We start from the raw sequence: 19,521 nt of genomic DNA on the forward strand, positions 1-19,521 counted from the left end.
ACGATCAACTAACGCCAGTACCTGGAAATGTTCTGATTTGGCAGAATGATTATATTTTCATATCCCATTACATTCAGAACACTTGGCCTTGGGCCAAGTGTTCAGATCTCAACGGCCAGTTCAGCGGCTGATTCCTTTCCGTTTCCAGTGGAGACACGAGGGGCGTGTGGGCAGGATACTGTTTCTCATCGAATATTCCTGTGGCGAATGGAACCCTGCAGCACAGAGTGATAGCTGTTCCCCCACAGTATCAATAATACAGGAGGAAGTTATTGTCCCCGTGCTGGCCGCGGCCTCACACAGCTAAAGCAAACGGAGGGAGGCGGTAGTCCTTTCACTCGGCCCTCTAGGGTTTCCACGCCTGCAGACAGCAGTCCGACTCTGGCGCTGCGGCCTCGCACAGGGCTCCATTGTAACATACCGGACTGAGGGATCGGTGTGTCTGACCAGTGACAACCTGCACCATCCTGCTGGCACCCGCCCCCCCCACCTGTAAGACTATATCCCAACAGAGTCATGAGATGAGTCCCAGTGAGAGATGGCTCAATAGAGAACCAGTCAGTGGGAGCCATCAGACAGATTCACCGTGGGGATGATATCCTGGGTGTGATTAACATGATCCAGATTCTCACCTTGTCTGAGCATCCAGCCGAGCGCTGTGACCTTCCTGGATCCCTGTGATGTTCCAGAACACTGAACTGGAAAAGCGATATTTATGTACACCAGGGAAGACCTGAGGAGAACGAGAGTGATAATGTCAGCATCTATAATGGTGATAATAATAAACATCCAGGGTTGTGCATCACATTACAGAACCCCTGTGACATAATAGCAAATAAAGATTCATGCCTCAGAACTACAGAGCGAGCGAGCGAGAGAGAGAGAGAGAGAGAGAGAGAGAGAGAGAGAGAGAGAGAGGACACAGGTGGTAGGGGAGGAGAGTCTGAGGGATGCTGAAAACAGAGAGTGACACTCAGAAAAGGGGGTAGCTCTGACTCTGTGTGTGTGTGAGTGACACTTTCAAATGCTGGAAATATCTCCGTGGTCCTTTCAAGACATAAATGGATTCTAATCATTGGTGAGTTTTCAAGTTTTCTTCTTTAACTTCTCTGATAACTTTTGTCAAACTTCTGCAGAAACATAAGTTTAAGATTTCTCGAATAAAAAGTATTTCATCTATTCTGTGCATTGAAATCCATATAAAAGAAATCACAGTTTTGCAAGCAAAGCAAATTAGCCGAAACCACGCAGTGAAAGCAGTCAGGTGATGTGGAAGCAAGTCATTAAGTTTTAATATCCCCTCTGCGATGAGATACTTTACTCCTCAGATCCATCTCATTGCAGGATAAAACTGTCCTAAACACAGAGTGCAGAGAGGGAAAAGCGCAGAAACTGGAATATGTGACACCTCAGCGGGTCACTGTTAATGCTGGGATGAAATGAAGATGGCGAAGAAAGGGCCGGGGATGGCCACCCTCACATTCACAGGCATTATGGTTTGTATTGTCCTACTGAGATCGGGATCCTCTGAGAAGACAGGTGAGCGCACGTTCACGAGTGCAGAGTGCTGTCGTTTGCTTCTGACAGTTCTAACTTGCTGCTGTCTGCTGGGAATCTCTCAGCAGGTGGGAAAGAAGCCCGGCGGGATGCCCTCTTTAAAGAGATTATCGCGAAGCTGACGACAGAAATCGGTAGGAGTCATCAAAGAGCTCCTCCACCAGCAAACGCAGACCAGCCTGTGCACCCCTGGGTGAGAAACATCGTGGGGAGCTTGAAAACATTCGGCCTACTTCCAAGCAAAAACTTGCCTTCATTGAGCAAGCGGATCGACAGGCACCGTCTGTCGGGGTTCCTCTACAACATCTCTCTGTATCTGCAAGAGATGGGTGCTGAGCTGGAGGAGGCACCGTCTGAGCCCGAGGAGAATCAGCTGTGGGAGAAGCTCCTGCATTTCATTCTCCAGTCTGAAGGACTAAATCAGTGGGGCAGCCGCCTGCCCCCACGGCCGAGCGTTAAAGTACAGGACTTGTTTTTGTCCCTGAGGGGCAGCCCCCATTGGGACTGGTTCCTGGGGCTGCTGCAGGGCCTGATCAGCCTGTCTGAGCGTCAGCCCCACAGATCCATCCTGACTTACTTATCTGAGAACTGGAGGACGGTCAGTGCTGTGCTGGAGGTGGTGCTCCAGGCCCTGATCAGTGGGACCTATGGCCAGGCCAGCGCCGGCCTGCAGGGCTTCATCTGTGCTCTTAAAGGTGACGTCGACTGTGCTTTCAGTGTGAGCTGGCTTCAGCCGCTACTGCGCTTTCTAGAAACACGAAACTGGAAGCCTGTGGTGAGTTTACATCCGGCTGGGGAAGGAGACGAACACAGCAGGAGCTCGAGCTTGTTCGGACGTTTGAAGCCTTTCAGCTTCCCTCCCGATGCTGCCAGGCAGGAGAGGTTTTCTGGAAATGGATCTGTCCAAGAAACGGCGACCACGGACCACGACGCCGACTTGATGCAAAGTTTTCTTCTGCAGGCTTTATTTCGCTCAGGTGGGGGAGAGCGAAGTGGCCACTTGGCACAGAAGAATCTAGCTCTGGTGCAGAGCTTAGACGAGCTGAGGAAGGGTCTGCTGCACCGGGTGGGCAGCTCTGTCTATGATAGCCTAAAGAAAAAAGCCTCGCGGGTCACCATGGTGCTTCTGGATGATATCAGCAGTCTGGTAGAGGTGCCACAGCCCAGGACTCAAGGCAGGTGTTCGGTCGGTGAGTAGAACAGATATCAACCTCCACTTGAAAACAGTGTTACCGCAATTGCATCAATACACACAATCACACAACTGAGGCTCTGCCCCTGATTTGATCGAAACCATCCCAGAGAGCCAGTCACTTTTGCTATTTTTAATTCAATGTAATCATCCTGGCCATGGAAAGCATCCATTTCCAGCTCCCTTAATCCATTTATCCCCTCACTGTTTTCCCTAATGTTATATCTTGGGTGTTGTTTAACTGTGCTGCAGTGTTTCATCATGGATACGTGCACTCTCTCCCAACTCACTCACTTTGACTTTTCTCTTATTATTTCTGCTTTAATGTCAAGGTGACCTGAGGCAACTGATCTTATGGTGAGACATTTTAGGTTGTGACTTCTTTTCAATCACAGAACAACATCCACAGGCTAACATGCGTGTTGTGATGTCCACGGACACGTAGGGGGATAAGACATAACGTGACGTGGAATGCTCAGGCTTTGGCAGTTACATCCCAGGGCCTCGCCAACTCCTTCCCATTCCTGACCTGCCCCTCCAGTGGATCAGGTCAACAGAAACCAGCGCTGTCATCAACACAGTCCAGAAAAATGACCCCTTCTATGCGAACAACCTCCACGCGGAAACGCCTTCATGAATCCCACACCACGGCTTACCTCTCCCAGTTCAACCAGCCAGGACCAGAGAAAATCCAAGAGAGCAGCAGCCATCAGAAAGAGCTGGAATACACCTCCATAGAAATCCTGGAGGCAGCGTGTAATGAATCCATTCCTGGCCTGACAGGTGTGTCCAATTTCACAGTCTTCCTCTACTGTAAACTGTTTGAAGGGGAAAATGGGTCCATTGATCCAGCAGCGGCCCAGATGGGCCTCGACCTGCACACCACTTGCTCTGACGCAGCTTGGTACCTGTCTGCTGCCGAGGAGGATTTCCTCTGGGTTCATGTCTGCAGTGAGTTCTTCGCTCATGAATTCAACAACACGGTATGCTCCAACTCCTCGTTCTGGCTGCAGAGAGCAAATCAGGTAAACAACTCTGATTTTCCATGGAGCGTATTTAAAAAGAAGATGATTCATAATTGCTCAGTTTTCTGTTAAAAAATGAGTTGTTTGTGCTTTCCACTTCTATTCCAGTTTAATGGTACTACTTTTAAATTGTGCAGGCTATCCTGACCAAGGACTACCACCTATTTAACCAGACCAGCATAGACGACCTGTGCACGCAACAGCCAAGAGAAACCGTGGAGAGTCCAAGACTGGACAAGAACTGCCTGGCTGATCTGGGGAATGGATTGTTCAATGCTCAGACTTTCAGGCACTGCTTCCTGCCCAACAGCTCTGTCCTAATCTCAGCATTGTGTGGACGTGACTCCCCTGATTCGCACCATTCTGCGCCAGAGGACAGCTGGGCCGCAGCTTACTGTTACAAAGTAAAGAACACCTCCCTCGTTAGTGCCGCTGAAGAGGCTTGTCAGTACAGGAAGTGGGGAGAGCATCATTTCACCAACGCCACCCTGCTGGAACGCTGTGGACAGACACATGGACTGAGGGAGCATGTCTGTTTCAACGCCACACTCTACAGCCAGCTGTTAGAAACACATCCTCACGCTGCTGCCTTTTGTGCTGACCTGGAAGCAGAATTGGAAGACAAGAACTGTTTCCTACGGAGGTTCTTTGACATGCTCCCGGCACCTTATGAGTTTGACACCTCACAGCTGTGTGTGGATCCAGCTCCTCTGCTGGTGGAGGCGGTGCACAAGCTCAGCGTCTGTGGGTTGGAGGGAGGCGAGCGTGAGGGTTTTTTGGTAGTGTTGGGATATGTGCTGCGAGTCCTGGACTTCATGGTGGGCCTGTCGTCGGGTCTGGACGAGGGTGAAAATGAGGCAAGGCAGGGTTTAGGTCAGGCCATCCTCCTCTCTAGTCTCGTTGATAACACGTCCTGGACCAAAGTGGAGCCAGAAGCCTCCACGAGCATCCTTCAAACTGTAGGAGTCTTCCTCCACAGAGAGCAGAATGCCACGGTCAAAGAGGACCTGCTGAGCTGCTTCAGTGTGAGAATACACACCACACGTATGCGCACGGGCACACACACAAACAGAAACTCACTCTCCTCTGTCACATCAGCCGATCTTGTGGGACCTCATCCAGCGGAATGACAACTCTTCTGCTCTCAAGGTTCTTCTGCAGGTGCCTGACCAGTGTTCCCATTGGGAATGTCGCAAATCAACCTAATCAACTTTGTGTGAGATCAATCGTTTTGCCCCCACCCACAGGAATACCTCCGGATGCCCGGGGACAGCATCCGTACGCTTGTGATGTCTGCTGAAAAGGATGCTGTGAAGAGGTTCCTCTCACATATGCACCAGAGCTGGGACCAGCTACACGTGGAAACGCGCCAGGTTCGTGCTCGGTGCATCCATCCATCCATCCATCATCCATCCATCCATCCATCCATCCATCCATCCATGCATCCATCCATCCATGCATGCATCCATCCATCCATGCACGCATCCATCCATCCATGCATGCATGCATGCATCCATCCATCCATCCATCCATCCATCCATCCATCCATCCATCCATCCATCCATCCATCCACCCATCCATCCATCCATCCATCCATCCATCATCCATCCATCCATCCATCCATGCATTCATCCATTCATCCATCCATCCACCCATCCATCCATCCATCCATCCATCCATCCATCCATCCATCATCCATCCATCCATCCATCCATGCATTCATCCATCCATCCATCCATCCATCCATCCATCCATCCATCCATGCATCCATCCATCCATCCATCCATCCATCCATCCATCCATCCATCCACCCATCCATCCATCCATCCATCCATCCATCATCCATCCATCCATCCATCCATGCATTCATCCATTCATCCATCCATCCATCCATCCATCCATCCATCCATCCATCCATCCATCCATCCATCCATGCATTCATCCATTCATCCATCCATCCATCCATCCATCCATCCATCCATCCATCCATGCATCCATCCATCCATCCATCCATCCATGCATCATCCATCCATCCATCCACCCATCCATCCATCCATCCATCCATCCATCCATCCATCCATGCATCATCCATCCATCCATCCATCCATGGTTATTATTTCTCATCAGAGTCAAGGGGTGCTGGAGTTTATCACTTGGTAAAATCACAAATTAAAATGCAAGAATAGGGCAATCTTTACACATTTTAACAATAATCCAATTTCTAAAATGCCGCCTGTTTTAAAATGTCATTTTTGACAAAGACCAGGTCATGTGAGGGGTAGGGTAAAGGTTACGACCTTCAGGGCCACTGTTTGTGCTTTTACCCCCTCCTCTGTTGTTCCTGTTTGATTTCAATCTTTGCCAAAGTGTTGCATTATTGAAGAGGACCGGACTGTTTTATCATGTGCTTTTGTTCTGCTCGTCAGGCCTCTCAAAAAGAGGTGCAGGCCATGGAAACAATGACTGCTGCCTTCATCCACAAGTTCCCTCGAGTGACCCCAGAGCTGTTCGTAGATCTGTCTCAGTTCATTCCCTTCATGTCTGTCTCTGACATCATGAGCTTCCCAGCTTCCCTGATCGTCAACGACAGTGTGTGAGTTACCGATCCCGTGAATTGTTATCTTTAAAAACCTTAAAAGGTTAGAGGACTGCACGGTGCCTTCCTGTTACTCCCCAGGTTGACAGCAATCCGAGACCACAGCTCAGGGATGAAGTTACTGCAGAAAAAAGCCTTTGTAAAAAGACTCCTGCAGTCCAGCGCGGTGGGTGATGTCCCTACCTGGCCACCGTACTTCCTCACTTCCATCCTCCCGCTGCTGCCTCACCTCCCCGTCAGTCATTTTCAACAACTGACATCACAGCAGGTTCGATGTCATTTAGTCAAATGAGCGCCGATCGTAAAAACATTTAAAAGTGTAACTTATTGGTCTGGTATCACTTTTCTCCCTTTAGCTCACTCCTCTGGTGGGGTTTCTAGGCAACACTAGTTTGGATGGTGTAAGGGGGCGTCATGTGATCCGGACTCTGTTCAACAGCCCAAATCTCACCAGAGATAATATACTGAGGTGGGACTGACACCCGTTGTTTTTGATTCTTTTGGCCATCGTTTCTCAGAAATAAGTAATAAAAATGGTTCATGGCCACGGTTTTGGTCGTTGCATTTCTAAAAAGTTTGTCCTTCTGATGATAAGAGGTTGTGTTGATGTCATGCTTTAATCATCTTAAGTGTTCCTGTTTCCCACCATGTCCCATTTCAACCTGTTTTTTGCAGGATGGGAATTCTGGCATGTTACCTGGAGCCACAGGACCTGGGCTCATACCTTCAGGACGCAGCTCTCTCTGCTGCTCTGTTGCCACAGCTCGCTCGCTGCACGTCAGAGGGCTTCATAAGTGAGAATGGCAGGGTGAGCAGGACCTTGACCAACACTTCTGGGAATCAGCACGTTCACCCATTTGTCTGCTGCTCAGCCTTGTGTTTCTCTGACAGCTGCACTCTTGGTTGGCACCAACTGTTGAGAACTTCAGCACCATGGAGCCTCTGCATTTGTCCGCTCTCAGCAGACTCTTGCCTCAGTTAGGGGCACCTTTCTTGCTTTCGCTCCCATCGCAGCTGCTCCTCGAACTTCTGTCTCAGCCAGGAATACGCAGATATTCACCAGCACAGGTCAGCAGGGAGTTTGTCTCTCAAGTGTTTCTAACAGAGAAAAGAAGAAGTTTACTCTCCTATAACCTATAAAGTTCTTAACAAGTATATTTGTTTGCGTTGCTCGGCTTGTCATTTTGAAAATTGTGTTCAGGCTTTCCAAATTCTATCCAAGATATCTAAAGAAACCAACGTAAGTACACATTTTCTCAAACCTTTTCCCTCCATTTCCATAAACCTGATGGCAGTTTCTCTCCTCTCAGCTCACTGTGGAAAAACTGTGCAAACTGATGCCGTTGCACTCTGGCCTGTCCCCTGATGTGATCGCAGACCTCCACTGGTCTGGGATCAGTGAAGATGCCCTCTGCCAGTGCTGGAGAACACTGATAACTGATCTTAAGCCTGGTCAGAGATCCTGGTTATTCGATGCAACACAGGAGGTGATGCCTCCTGCGTTCAAGGCATCAAATATAACTTTCTCTTTTTTTTCTCCAACCTTCCAATCATCCTCATTTTATCATAATTTGCCTTTCCTTTTGGGTTACAATCTAAAAATTCTGATGACAGTAAATGGATGAATGCTCTCCCTGATTTCATTAGACCACCAGATGAGATAGACCTGCCTGACATTTCTGTTGTACGTCAGCAGGTTCTCCACAGGAACCTGCAGAACATCACTCAGGAGGTAAAGTGTCTGCTACCATTTGTGCCTCTGAAGACACTGACAGAGATCCTTGATGGGGAAACAATGCTGGGGAAGATAAGACTGATTGGAAACATACTCTGGTCACCACAGCAGGTGTGTGTACTTTACCTTTACCTTCATGCTGTTTGAAGTAGCATTCACCTGAAAACAGATGGTGGAGTGTTCTGTAAAGAATAATCTGTTACAAGCTTCAGATTTCACTCCCATTAGTCTGCGGCTCGTTGGTTATGCTTCACATGAGCCTTTAAGGATATTAGTACTTCATATGCATCCGCCACCATCAAACTAATTAGCTTAGAAGTGCTACAATGGTGCGGCTGAGCGTAGCATAAATTAATAATAGCAGCTGCAGCTTAAAGGGATTTTAGTCACAGCCAAGTGTGAGTTTCACTCCACATCTTGGCCTCGCAGCACAAAATCAATTTTCGGTAATTAACTATGCTGAAATATATGACATAATACAAGAATATATGTGGATCTATTACCTTTCAGAGAAATGATTCTATTAAAAGTCAGTTGTATAAGGAATTGGAGAGCCTAAATCATAGGTAATAAAACTGCCACATCTGGTTTCTGTTTTTAAACTGAAAGTGACGTTGCTGCAAAAAGGATGCTGTAATTGCTTTTGAACATATCTGTGGTTACCTGTGTGATGCCAAACATGAGTAAAAGATGTCATCAATCATTGGAAATGTGTTTTTCTGAAGCAAATAATTAGATTATGATAGCATCTGTGTGTGGAGATGAACTGTAGGAAATACAGAAATATATATAAATAATGGCTGTTTGTCTTGTTGTTGCTTGTTTCTATAAACAGGCTCAGCTTTTGTTCAGAATGATCCACAAATCTGAAAATATCACCAGTAGGACAGTGAGGTTGGTTGATTTGAACCAGACCTCTGGATATAAAAATTTAAGAGGAAACCAAAAGGATCACAGGAACTTTTAAAGGAGAACCTTTTTTTCACAGGGATCTGGGTCATATAGCCGGTGGAATGAGTTGTGAGTTCCTGAATCTTCGGTCCAACGAGACAGATTTTGCGGCGCTGCTTCAGTTTGTTACTGAGCTGCCTGGATCCAGGAGGCCCGCTCTGGTGAGAGATGAATACTTCAGCACCACTCTGATTCTCTGAAGCAAATAAAAAGAGCTTATGAAGTTCAGACGCGTTTTGGCTGTCTCACCAGCGAAAATGCATCATTGATGAATTGAAGAAACACTCAGAAATTGACCTCAGCCTTCTGAGCCCTGGCTTTGCTGCGACTTTACCGTAAGTAGCTTTGGCTTCACGCTATATTAAGAGTGATACGACGACAACATTTACGCCTCTTCTTCTTTTACAGCGTGACGATGTTGGAGGACCTGTCCAACTCGTCCTTCAGTGCCATTCTGGACCACATTCAGACGCACCTCACTGATTTCCTCAAACTTCCACGTTACAAGCAGACAAATTTAGCAGAGAAAGTCATTACCAGACTGGTTGGTACAGGGTTTAATGCTATTTTGTGCACTGGAGTTGATATTTTCGCCGCAGAGAACAGAGAACTGAAAGAATGAAGGAATTTTAGATAACTGTGTGATTCATATCTGCTTTATCTTCTCCCCAGATTGTTACAGAACTGAAATGAAACTGGTGTGAAATCTCTTTAATCCCAATCCCCCTGCTTATACGTATCTGCTGCTCCGCAGGGCTCTTCTCAAGCTGAGGGGCAGATAGATGGCCCTGCTCTGGATGCCCTGGGACCTCTGTTGCCTTTCTTGGACCAGGGCAGCTTAGCTCTGGTGGACAGAGGAGCTCTGGCTCTGCGGCTGGAGGAGATGAGAAGTTTCTGCCTACCTAAAGAAGCTCTGAGAGGCATCACTTCCTTACTGACTCATAAGGACCTGCTCGGGTAAAAGAACACAATTGGCTGGAGAAAAACACTATTTTTACGTAACTATGTTGAGTAAATAAGTTCAGTTTCAATTAGTTGATTGGCTCCGCAAAAGCTTCTGTCCTGGTACATTAATATTTATACTTCTGGGCAATTTATAGTATCTAATTAGCTTAGTCATCAAAAAACGTACTCGACTTGCACGGAAGAAGCTGCAGGAATCCCTACAGACACACAGAGAAGATGCAAATTTCAGTCTTTAAACTTTCGTTAAAAATCTTCTCTACATCTACAGTGGAATAAAAAAAGAAAAAAAAAATATTTTCTTATGTTCTTGAATGTTTGTTGGCACTTTCATCTAAATAAAAGTCAAAAGTAGCTCCATGCGGACGTCCTCAGCCACGTGACGCTCAACACCAAATGATCAGGCCCCGAAACCAGAACCAACATGAATGAAAGGTCATGAACAGCCCTTGATTGCACCGATGCTATCGCTATTGCACTTACTCTCCAGGGAGCCCTCTAAATGGCAGGTTGGGGATGTGGAACATTTGGGCAGGCTGGTGCTGTCTCTCTCAACCAAGCACATTGACTCCATCCCACTGGTACGCATCAAAATATGCAGCATATAATATCGGTTTGGTTGCATTTGAAGCGCTCGTCCGTGCTGTTTTCTTCTGGGCAGATGGTGCTGAATAAGGACACGGTGGAGCTGGTGCTGTTGGGACAGAGGCAGTGGGAGGACGGCGGGGTGGGCAAGGCTTGTGTCAATCAGTGTGTGGACCAGCAGCTTCTGAGGCAGCAGACTCAGAGCCTCCTTCGAGGGATCGTCAACGCTCCGAGCAGGAGGGCCAGAGGTCCGATGTGACCTCCAGTGTTGTCTAGTTGTGTGTCTCCTCTCTGTGTTCAGTTTGTCTCTTCCCTTTGTGGTGTGTGTGGGCAGCGCCGGTGCCGAGCTGTGCTGACATCAGAGGGACGTTTCCTTCTGCTTGGACATCCGCGCAGCTCAGCCGCATGTCCCAGGACGATCTGAAGCAGTGCGTGGAGGTGTTTGCTCAAGACGCGTCGCTGAGCGCTGAGCAGCGCCGAGCATTGTGGGTAAAACTCAGGCAGGTCAGTGGAGGGCTCCCTACCATGAGCCCCGGAGCACTTCGTCTTTGCCTCGACGCCCACGTTTCATGCGGGCATCTTCATGGATTGCTGTAAAAATATTTCTTTGATTGCAAAGTCAGGATGTCGTTCTGCTTCTGTGGTTATTCCAGGCCTTCGGTCCCGTGAGGCAGCTGAGGGCCGACCAGCTGTTGTCCCTGGGCTCTCTGGTGACAGAGATGAGCGAACGAGAGCTTCACGACATCAGCTCCACTAACCCGGCAGTGTTGGCACACCTGGGGACCCTGACGGACTGGAGCCTCAGAAAGGTGCGATTTCAATGGCGACGTCCTGCAGACGAGCATCAGTCAGCGCACGTTCGTGTTTCCTCTCCCAGATGAGAGCAGTGGTTTCTGGCGTGCTGCGGAAACGCAAGCTGAAAGTGGAACAATTAACAGCTGTTGATCTGGCAACATTTGGCCGTCTGATCTGCGGTCTGTATCCCTCCGAGATTAGAAGACTGAGCGCCCACAACCTCAGGTCGGACAAACAGCTGCGTTTGCCTCATTTTCTTGTTGTTTCTCTGTAGTTTCAGGGGTTTTTTCAACAGTTGTTGTTGCTCTGCACAACTGCAGGACTTTAACGTTGCAGAAGATTTAGGCTTTTCCTTTTTCCCCCCTGAAACGGCAGCATGGCGGTGCCCTTCCTGCGGGAAACCTCGCTGCCCTGCACAGAACACCAGATGGAGGCAATCACGAGCTGTTTGTTCAGACCCGAGGCCTTTGGTCCAGTCAGCACTTGGGGACCAGAAGCTTTCACTGAAATTGGGACGCTGGCAGGTACAGAAAAACACGGTATCCTCGAAGCTGTGAGGTTTATTCGCGTGTTCGATTAAAAAGAGGGGGAGGGTTTTTGAGTTTGGGGAAGTAGTAATAATGTCCTTGTGTCTGGCCCAGGGGGCCTGGAGGATTTGGTTCTGTCGGCTCTGGTGCAAGAACAGCTGGAGGGGATCGTTCCTGAAGCCCTGGCTCTGATGACACCGAAAAAGATGGCAGTGAGTCAGTCCTTCCGGTTGTGCTATTCATTAATTCATTCTTCAGTTATACATTTTTTATACATATTAGCATCTGCTTAGCGTCAGAAGAAATGGAAACACATAAAAATATGTTGTAATGGCTGAGTTTCATTTAATGGTTTCAGTCTTAGTGTTGTTTTATTGCCACAATAACAGGGCTTACTGAGACATTTACAACACTATTATTGATATTTCAGGAGCATTTTCCATTGTTGGATACTAGGTGTGCCTATTAGTTCATTTATTTCCAAACACTTTATAATAAACATGCAAATAGGCATCAAAGGTGTAATAAAACAACGTGATTATTTCCTCTGTTGTAACTCATCTCTATTGTGTAATGCATTATGCGGTGACAGGTGGTTTTTAGTGCCTTGCAGCTATCGTGGTTTAGCGTGGAGCAGGCGTGGGCGGTCACCGAGGAGCAGTGGGCAGAGCTGGACGCTGAACAGAAAGTGGCCGTCCAGCGAGCCAGATATGAGGGAGACGTCCTGCTGGAGCTCAGAGGTGTGCCCACTAAAAATCTGCTCCCTTAACGCTGCAACCAGCATCCTTCCCTGTGTTCATATGCAACATATACTGGGGGGAAAGGGGAATGTTTTTCATTTGAAGTTGTGCTTTTCATGTGCAGTGTTCAAGTAAACACACTCTTGTCTGCCCCCCCCCCCCCAACCCCTCCAGGGAGGAACTCGGCTGCTGCTCTGCTGATTGCAGAATGTTTCCCTGTGCATTCACTGGCCGTGTGCCTCTGTCTATGGCACATGGTTTAGAAGCCCGGAAACAAGTTAATCTCCTCTGGTAATGTCGTATTTGTACTTTAGTAAATATTTGCATCTGTTCTGCTCCCCCTGAATGTCGGTATATGAGCGATATAAGAATAGAACTAGGTGTAGTGTGACGTATAAAACAAGCGGTTTTCAGGAGCGTTGTGGTGTGTGGAATAGAAACATTTATAGAATGTGATTTATAAACTCAATTTAAAGATAATCTGATATTATTCTAAAATACTGGTTGTAATCAATTGATATAAATGATGTCCTCCACTGGTCTGGATATTTTCTCTCAAATATACTCACAAATTTTGTCTTTTACGGTTGTATGTTTCACTCAATAAAACTCACTTATATATTTATGAGTGTTTTTCCACTGGAATAGCGCCTCTAGTCAAAACTGAGACTGCTCAGTTTGTTTTCTGTGATAGAAAATTAAAAGAAAAATCCACCTGCATATATGTAGCTGATATTTTATTGTGTTTCCCTGTAAGTCGTGTTGATAAAAAGTAATAATAAACCAGAATTTGCTTTCCTGCTGAAAAAAAAACTGTAGAAAATTTCATTAGAATGTAGGAGGAATGGCTAGAATTCCAATATTTCTTCCCTTTTCTGCTAAACAAACAATCATAAATGACACTTTGGTGAATATTTTATGAGTTTGCAGGACAGACTTGCCGGAAATGAGTTTTGGGGGAGATGGAGGGCATGAATGAGGAATACATGTGAATGCTTATTGAACACCCCACCCCACCCTTTGGGTGGCCAGGGTGGAGAAGAGTAGAAGCAGCTTTACTAGTGATTTAGCCAGCATTCTCTCCAACGATGCCTCCCAGAAAGAGAGATTCAGCCGTTTCAGTAGCATCAGGAAAGCTGGCTTTGGAGGTAACTCTGGTTTACATGTCAGAGGTAATATATGGTCCAGGGTCCAAACTTTTGGCCGAGGACCTCAAAACAGATTGATGTCGGCCGCGGAAATATGGTCAACTAATGTGTCTGTGCATTAGGCAGCAATGGTTTCGATCAAGATGACGTTTTGTTGGCAGACGCTCATAATTATATGTTTGCTGCTGGTGTCGTGCCGCGGGGGGCCGGTAGGTGGCGCTCCAGTGGCGCCGCTGCGCTGGGAGGAGGCGTGGCTCTAGCCTGCCCACCTCGTCCACGGCTGTGACGTATTTCCTGGGGCTTGTACGGACCACTCAGCGGTACACCAGAGGGGTATCATGACTATTTATATCCAGCAATTCCCCTACATCAAATTTTCAGGCGCCTGGCCGTGCTGTCGTCGGTTCTAACCCCGCGGTGAGCGACAACAACACGCTTGGTCGAGCAGGATGTAACAGGAAGCTGGTAAGTTGAGCCGCTTTTAACTTTACTGTCTTTTTTTTTCTCTACTTGTTCTGGCTGCGTGGTGGGCGACGCTCCCCACCGGGGCTCCGGCGCGGTCCAGCGCGACGTGTCGGCTCGTCGTTCTCGGTGCCTGTCAATCCGGGGGGGGTTCTCCTCCCGAGCGGGGTCTCGCTCGCACACACGCCGAGGTGACGTCGAATGCGCCGCGTCCGATTCCTGCGGTCTCCCCTTGCGAGAAGCCCTGGTCCTCGGTGTCGGTCTCCGCCTAAAGAGTTGGTCAGACGTGGACGCTAGAAATGTTTCTGTAGGCTCCGGGAGAGAGGCAGGAAAGAGGGAGGCACCTGTGGGACGGAGCAGGTCAGCCTCCAGCGGTGTCAAGTTTGCGAGGATCGCCGCCGACACTTTCAGACATATTTGTCAAGCTCGGGGAGCCTCCGCGGATCGACTCGGCCCGACCCATCGTGACAAATTATGGCTCCGAGTTGTTGTGACCGACTCGACGGAGGTGAGTGGTTTCGTATCAGCTGACGGACTTAAACCTCTTAGCTTCTGCTCCAGCATAAAAGAACCCGCAGGCCCGGGGAACAAAAAGTTTCTGTGCTCGTTCCTGAAGCGCGACCGTAAAGTTCTGCAGCTTCCAGAGAGTTCCCTGTTCCCTTTATTGGAGGTGCAAATCCCTAGAACGTCCCAGCACCGTGGCATTCCTTTTGGGTTCGAACTTTACCATGTGAGCACAGCACTAATTATTAAGCTGCACAAGTGCTGATGTGGTTCTAATCGGAGTGTTTGGGCCTCCCTGCCATCTGGGCTCTGCGTGCACGTCTCCATGCAAATCAGGGTCAGTTCTGTTATCATGTACAAATAAATGGGTTTCAGACCACTGGAGGCGTCCCGCCTGCAGTAGAATGTCTGTCCTGTACTCATTATTACCCCCCCCACCCCAAAATATGGAAATTTCTCCATGTAATTCACGCACATGTTTGTTTTTTGCCCTGCAGGAAAACCCAAAGTCTCCTATTCATGTATTCAGACACTTAACCATGGCCGAGCAAAACCATTTAACCAAATGTCCTGGGATGAGCATGGCAACTAATTGGGGCAACAGCAGGTCACTTCATTAACCAATTATTTAAATGTATAAACTGCTCATGGTGGAGGACGCTGGTTAAACGCTGGCTTGTTTGTCGGTGCAAACGTGCACGTGTTTGGTGTCTTTATGGGGAAGACGGTGTAGTTATTATAGATATCTGACGCCTTTGGCATCGAAGGTTGTAGCGATGGGATTTAGAGGACGTGGATGCGTTACTGCCATGATTCCAACGGGAGCATATTTTCCATGAGGGCGGATTCGTGAACCCTAAACATTTGTGATTCCACTGGTGAGTTGGTGAAGAACTCTGCAGCTGCTCCGTCGTGGCTTTTGTTCTCATGGCCTATTTAATTATTCTCCGTCTGTAGTGTATCACAGAAACACACCTTTTAATCAGTGACTCTTTTAAACCATCCTGTACTGAGACGGGAATTTAATGAGCGCCAGAGGTAAAAGAGGCTGTTGGACAGGAAATGACTCTGCTTTTATTTCTGTATAATGAAAATGTGAAAGCTCAACTAATAAAGTGTAAACAGACTGGGCTGGGTAATACAGCTGGTGTTATCCTTCAGGTTTAATGACACTTGACGATCAACCCTCTTTTTTTTTTTCATCGCCTAACCTCTTATCGCTGCGTGACATATGGTGGCGTTTACCGTGGCAACAAGGGGCCGCTCACGGCGTCACGTTTGGCTTCCCTTTGTCTCTTTAAAACAGCGAGGGGGGGGGCGGGGGGTCACTCATTTGTGGGTTTTCCCTCTGACATGAGTCAAACGCTCCGACGTCAGCATCAGCCGCTCTTAAAAGTCAGCGTCTCTCTGAAAGTCAAACACATGTTGAAACTCTTTGCCTGCATCGGCAGACGCAGCACCAGCCCGGGTGAGCTCTCTTCTATTTACTTTAGCTTGTTTTCTTTTATCGGGTATATTTAATTATTCTGAAGGCCTCAGAAAGTGAGCATGTAATTAATATTGGGTGTGCATCCTTGCGCGTGATTTAGCCTGGCATTTATGCGTTTGTAAAATAGGCTTAATTTGGCAGGTTGAGGGAATTAAAAAGGCAGTCGAGGGATTTGGAGGTGACTGAACCCAGATTTATGAACCGTTTTCCTTAAGACGCTTGACGTGCTGCCGCTTTACAAACGACGGCCCTGTTTAGAAGTTCAGCTGCTGTCCCTGTTTTTTAATAATGTCTCAGTAAATAATCGCGTGTTGGAACGCCTGGAATGGATTAGCTGCCCGTCGGATAAAGTCGTGGCTGTTCTGACCTGTAAGCCACCTGATCCCCAAAGGTGCAGCCACCTGTAGATTAGCGCACACACCAAACAAAGTCTTAACCCTGTGACAAACCTCCGTCAAATTGTTCGTGTTTGTTCCGTGAACATTAGGACGAGAAATAAACACAGCGCTCAATAAACGAGGCACATTTCAGCTTTCAGAGGTAACGAGGATAAAGCGGATGTCCGTCTTGAGGTCCAGTTAGTGGAATAATGTGCTCCAGTGTATTTCCAGTACATCCCTTTAGCAGTATGAAATAAGAGCGGTTGTTTTATTAGCTGCTGTAGAATAATATAAAGCCGCGCTTGTTGCATGAGTGCAACAGTGACTGTACCGGCCACAGCCCAGTCAGCTGTTCTGCCGTAATTTCTCGTGATAATGGCCTGAACGGTAAATGCTCAGCTGACTGGTCTGGCTCAGAAACAGTTTAGAGGGCGATTGTCCCGGCGAAGGCAGTAGTTCCACCCCCGTCCGAGCTCTTCTGCCTCTGTTCACGTCCTCCATCTTTTTCCACTCAGCATTTCCTCTCTCGTTAGCTCTGTATCACCTGTCCTGTTATTAATTGCTTGTTGGGAAGGCGCCTGATGATGGCAGACAGAGCTGCTGTTGGACGTCTTGGATGCTTGGCGTGTGAACGTCCCAGTCTCGGGCGCAGCCGTCCAGCAGCCGCCGCTGCTGCCAGGGGTGTTTAAGCTCCGCCCACCAGTGGCTTATTTACCTCATAGTGAGGCTCTGCTATAATCCTGGAGCATCCAGGGTGTAGTCTAGCTTTCCAACCGCATTCCTCCAGTGATCTACACCCGACCATTTTTCCTTTGCAGCCCCAAGAGAGCGTAAATGCCAAAACCTGCTGCTCTGGGTCCGACCTCAACTGGAAGCGCTCTTCCTGGCCTCGCGCTGCGGGATTATCAGATGCCGGCGTCCTCCCGGCTGGGGTTCACCTGGTCTATTTAACCGCTCTGGTCAGGTCTGCGTCAGGTTGTTTGACTTCTCAGGGTTCGGCAGCTCCGGCTTCTGTTCCCTATTAGGGGGCAAATCCTGAGACGTGGAACAGGTGTCTTTGCCTCCCTGATATTATCTGAAGCGTGTGTGGTTTTTATTACCTTTTTATAGCCTCCGGGGCTCTTTTTGTGGATATGTATTCACCTGCTGTGTTCTTTTGTGTCCCCGCCAGGTGAGCTGTGACGTCCCCTCTCTTTGTCTCTCCGTGCACCTGCATGCACCGTGGGCAGCCCCGGCCTGTAAGAGAGGCGCCGTGCTCGGAGACTGCGCCGCACTAGGAGAAACTCATGGCTTCTGGCCACAAGCTCAGGCTCCCGGAGCTCCTACTTGGGCCTCTGCTGGTCTTGCTGTTTTCTGGGCTGGGACCAGTGGTGGGACAAAAGCTCTACACAAACACGTGGGCTGTCCACATACCCGGAGGGCCGGAGGTCGCCGACCAAGTTGCCACCAAACATGGGTTCATCAATAATGGACATGTAAGTTCTACGCTTATTTGCTTATTTAGTTACATCCTGCTCGACCCAGGAGTTTTAATGTGAAACGGGTGATTTTAATAGTAAAAAAATAAACCCAGGCGTGTTTTAAACTCAAGAATGTTCCTGCAGTTATAGAAAATGTGCCTTTCATACATCAAAGACTAAAGGTTAGGTTAGATCAAAGGTTTTGCTTATTCTCTTTTCTTTTGTGTGCTACTGTGACGTGGCCGCCACATATTTAAACACATTAAACTGAAGAAGCTGCTGCGTATTCCACTGACTAATAATAATTCCCTCGTCAGTGTTGTGTAGCTGTTGTCAACACCACACACAACTGTGCTGTAGCGCTGCTTTAACAGCTTGATCTCTAGAGGTAGAAGATATTGACCAGCTGAGGAACTATTGTTAGGCAAACGCATGTTCAGTAAGGGGGAAACACTTTGTGTGGTGTGTGTGAGCAGCGTGGAGATAACATGAGAGCAGTGATGAAATATTTAATTGATCTGTTTTGGATGGTGAAACCTGCATGACCTGGATTATGAAATAAGTCTTGTACACAACACCCAGCACATTATTTACCTCTGTGAAAATCACTAGAATATTTGAAGATTAATACAACAGGATCAACAAATACAGATATTGTGTTTTTTTTTTTTTTCCCCTAAAACTCAAGGCCAAAATTGTAATTGCTTGCACTCAAACGGTCTCCTAGCAGAACGTTACATCTTGCAGTGTGTGTATCAGATTGCTACGGATACCGTCGCTGTCTGCCTGTATCTGAAGGATCTACAATCATCTGCCTTTTTGTCTCGAGCCCAAATGAAAAATCATAAATCTGTAGGTGTTGAATTGACCTAAAATACGTTTCCATCCTTCTACCATGCATGAAGTAGTTGGGTGATGCTCCAGATAAATATTTTCCCTGTGCTGTTCTCATGTTTCTCTCTGGTTTTGCTCTGCAACATTTAAGAATCCCCCCCCCCCCATCTCAGGACGTTGGTGGAGGAAAGCGCTGCTTCAGTGGAGCTGTAGCTTTTAGGCCTCTTGGTCAGCAGACGAGGGACTAATCTGGAGGTTAAAAAGCATTAATAGTCTGAGTTCTAGTGTGTGGCTGTGGTCAAAACGGTTCCTTCTACTAGTCCGTCCACTAAAGTCAAGTGAAAGCAGACTGGCTGTCCAGGTGTGTGTGTCGGGGGGGGGAACAGACTTTCAGGAGACACAATTAATTGCCTCTGCAGTGAGCTTTGACCTTTTTTATGTTTTAGTAAAGAAATAAATGTAGATATTGCAGTAAAGTACATTTGTACCTGTTGAAAAGGTGATTTTGCATCCTGCGTTTCGTGGCGATGACCCAGAGGGGTATTAGAGTCCTGAATCACAGCACGCACACTAACGAG

General features: G+C 47.8%; 2 protein-coding genes across 6 annotated transcripts in view; both read left to right on the forward strand.

The window, feature by feature from the left end:
- The first annotated feature begins 956 nt into the window (after nt 1-956).
- Nucleotides 957-13,991, forward strand: LOC101078096 (stereocilin). Its single transcript, XM_029846408.1, has 30 exons — nt 957-1,078; nt 1,345-1,539; nt 1,623-2,747; nt 3,082-3,106; nt 3,195-3,774; nt 3,912-4,799; nt 4,873-4,935; nt 5,022-5,147; nt 6,201-6,367; nt 6,452-6,638; nt 6,727-6,839; nt 7,046-7,178; nt 7,262-7,438; nt 7,572-7,610; nt 7,681-7,857; nt 8,067-8,216; nt 8,941-8,999; nt 9,094-9,217; nt 9,309-9,391; nt 9,465-9,600; nt 9,811-10,013; nt 10,510-10,600; nt 10,681-10,852; nt 10,939-11,108; nt 11,258-11,413; nt 11,482-11,624; nt 11,775-11,923; nt 12,041-12,138; nt 12,519-12,666; nt 12,841-13,991. The coding sequence occupies exons 2-30, from the start codon at nt 1,440-1,442 to the stop codon at nt 12,927-12,929; spliced, it is 5,871 nt and encodes a 1,956-aa protein (XP_029702268.1). The 5' UTR covers nt 957-1,078; nt 1,345-1,439; the 3' UTR covers nt 12,930-13,991.
- A 150-nt stretch (nt 13,992-14,141) lies between these two features.
- Nucleotides 14,142-19,521, forward strand: part of furina (furin (paired basic amino acid cleaving enzyme) a) — a 44,198-nt gene continuing 38,818 nt past the window's right edge. Inside the window, exons 1-2 of one of the 5 annotated variants that reach the window (XM_003970061.3) lie at nt 14,142-14,279; nt 17,821-18,124. In XM_003970061.3, the coding sequence (XP_003970110.1) occupies nt 17,936-18,124 (189 nt within the window). In that variant the 5' untranslated portion in view covers nt 14,142-14,279; nt 17,821-17,935. The other 4 variants (XM_029846409.1, XM_011610331.2, XM_029846413.1 and 1 more) reach the window with 4 other exon arrangements.

This window comes from Takifugu rubripes, chromosome 13, assembly GCF_901000725.2.
Source record: "Takifugu rubripes chromosome 13, fTakRub1.2, whole genome shotgun sequence".
NCBI classification, from domain to species: Eukaryota; Metazoa; Chordata; class Actinopteri; order Tetraodontiformes; family Tetraodontidae; genus Takifugu; species Takifugu rubripes.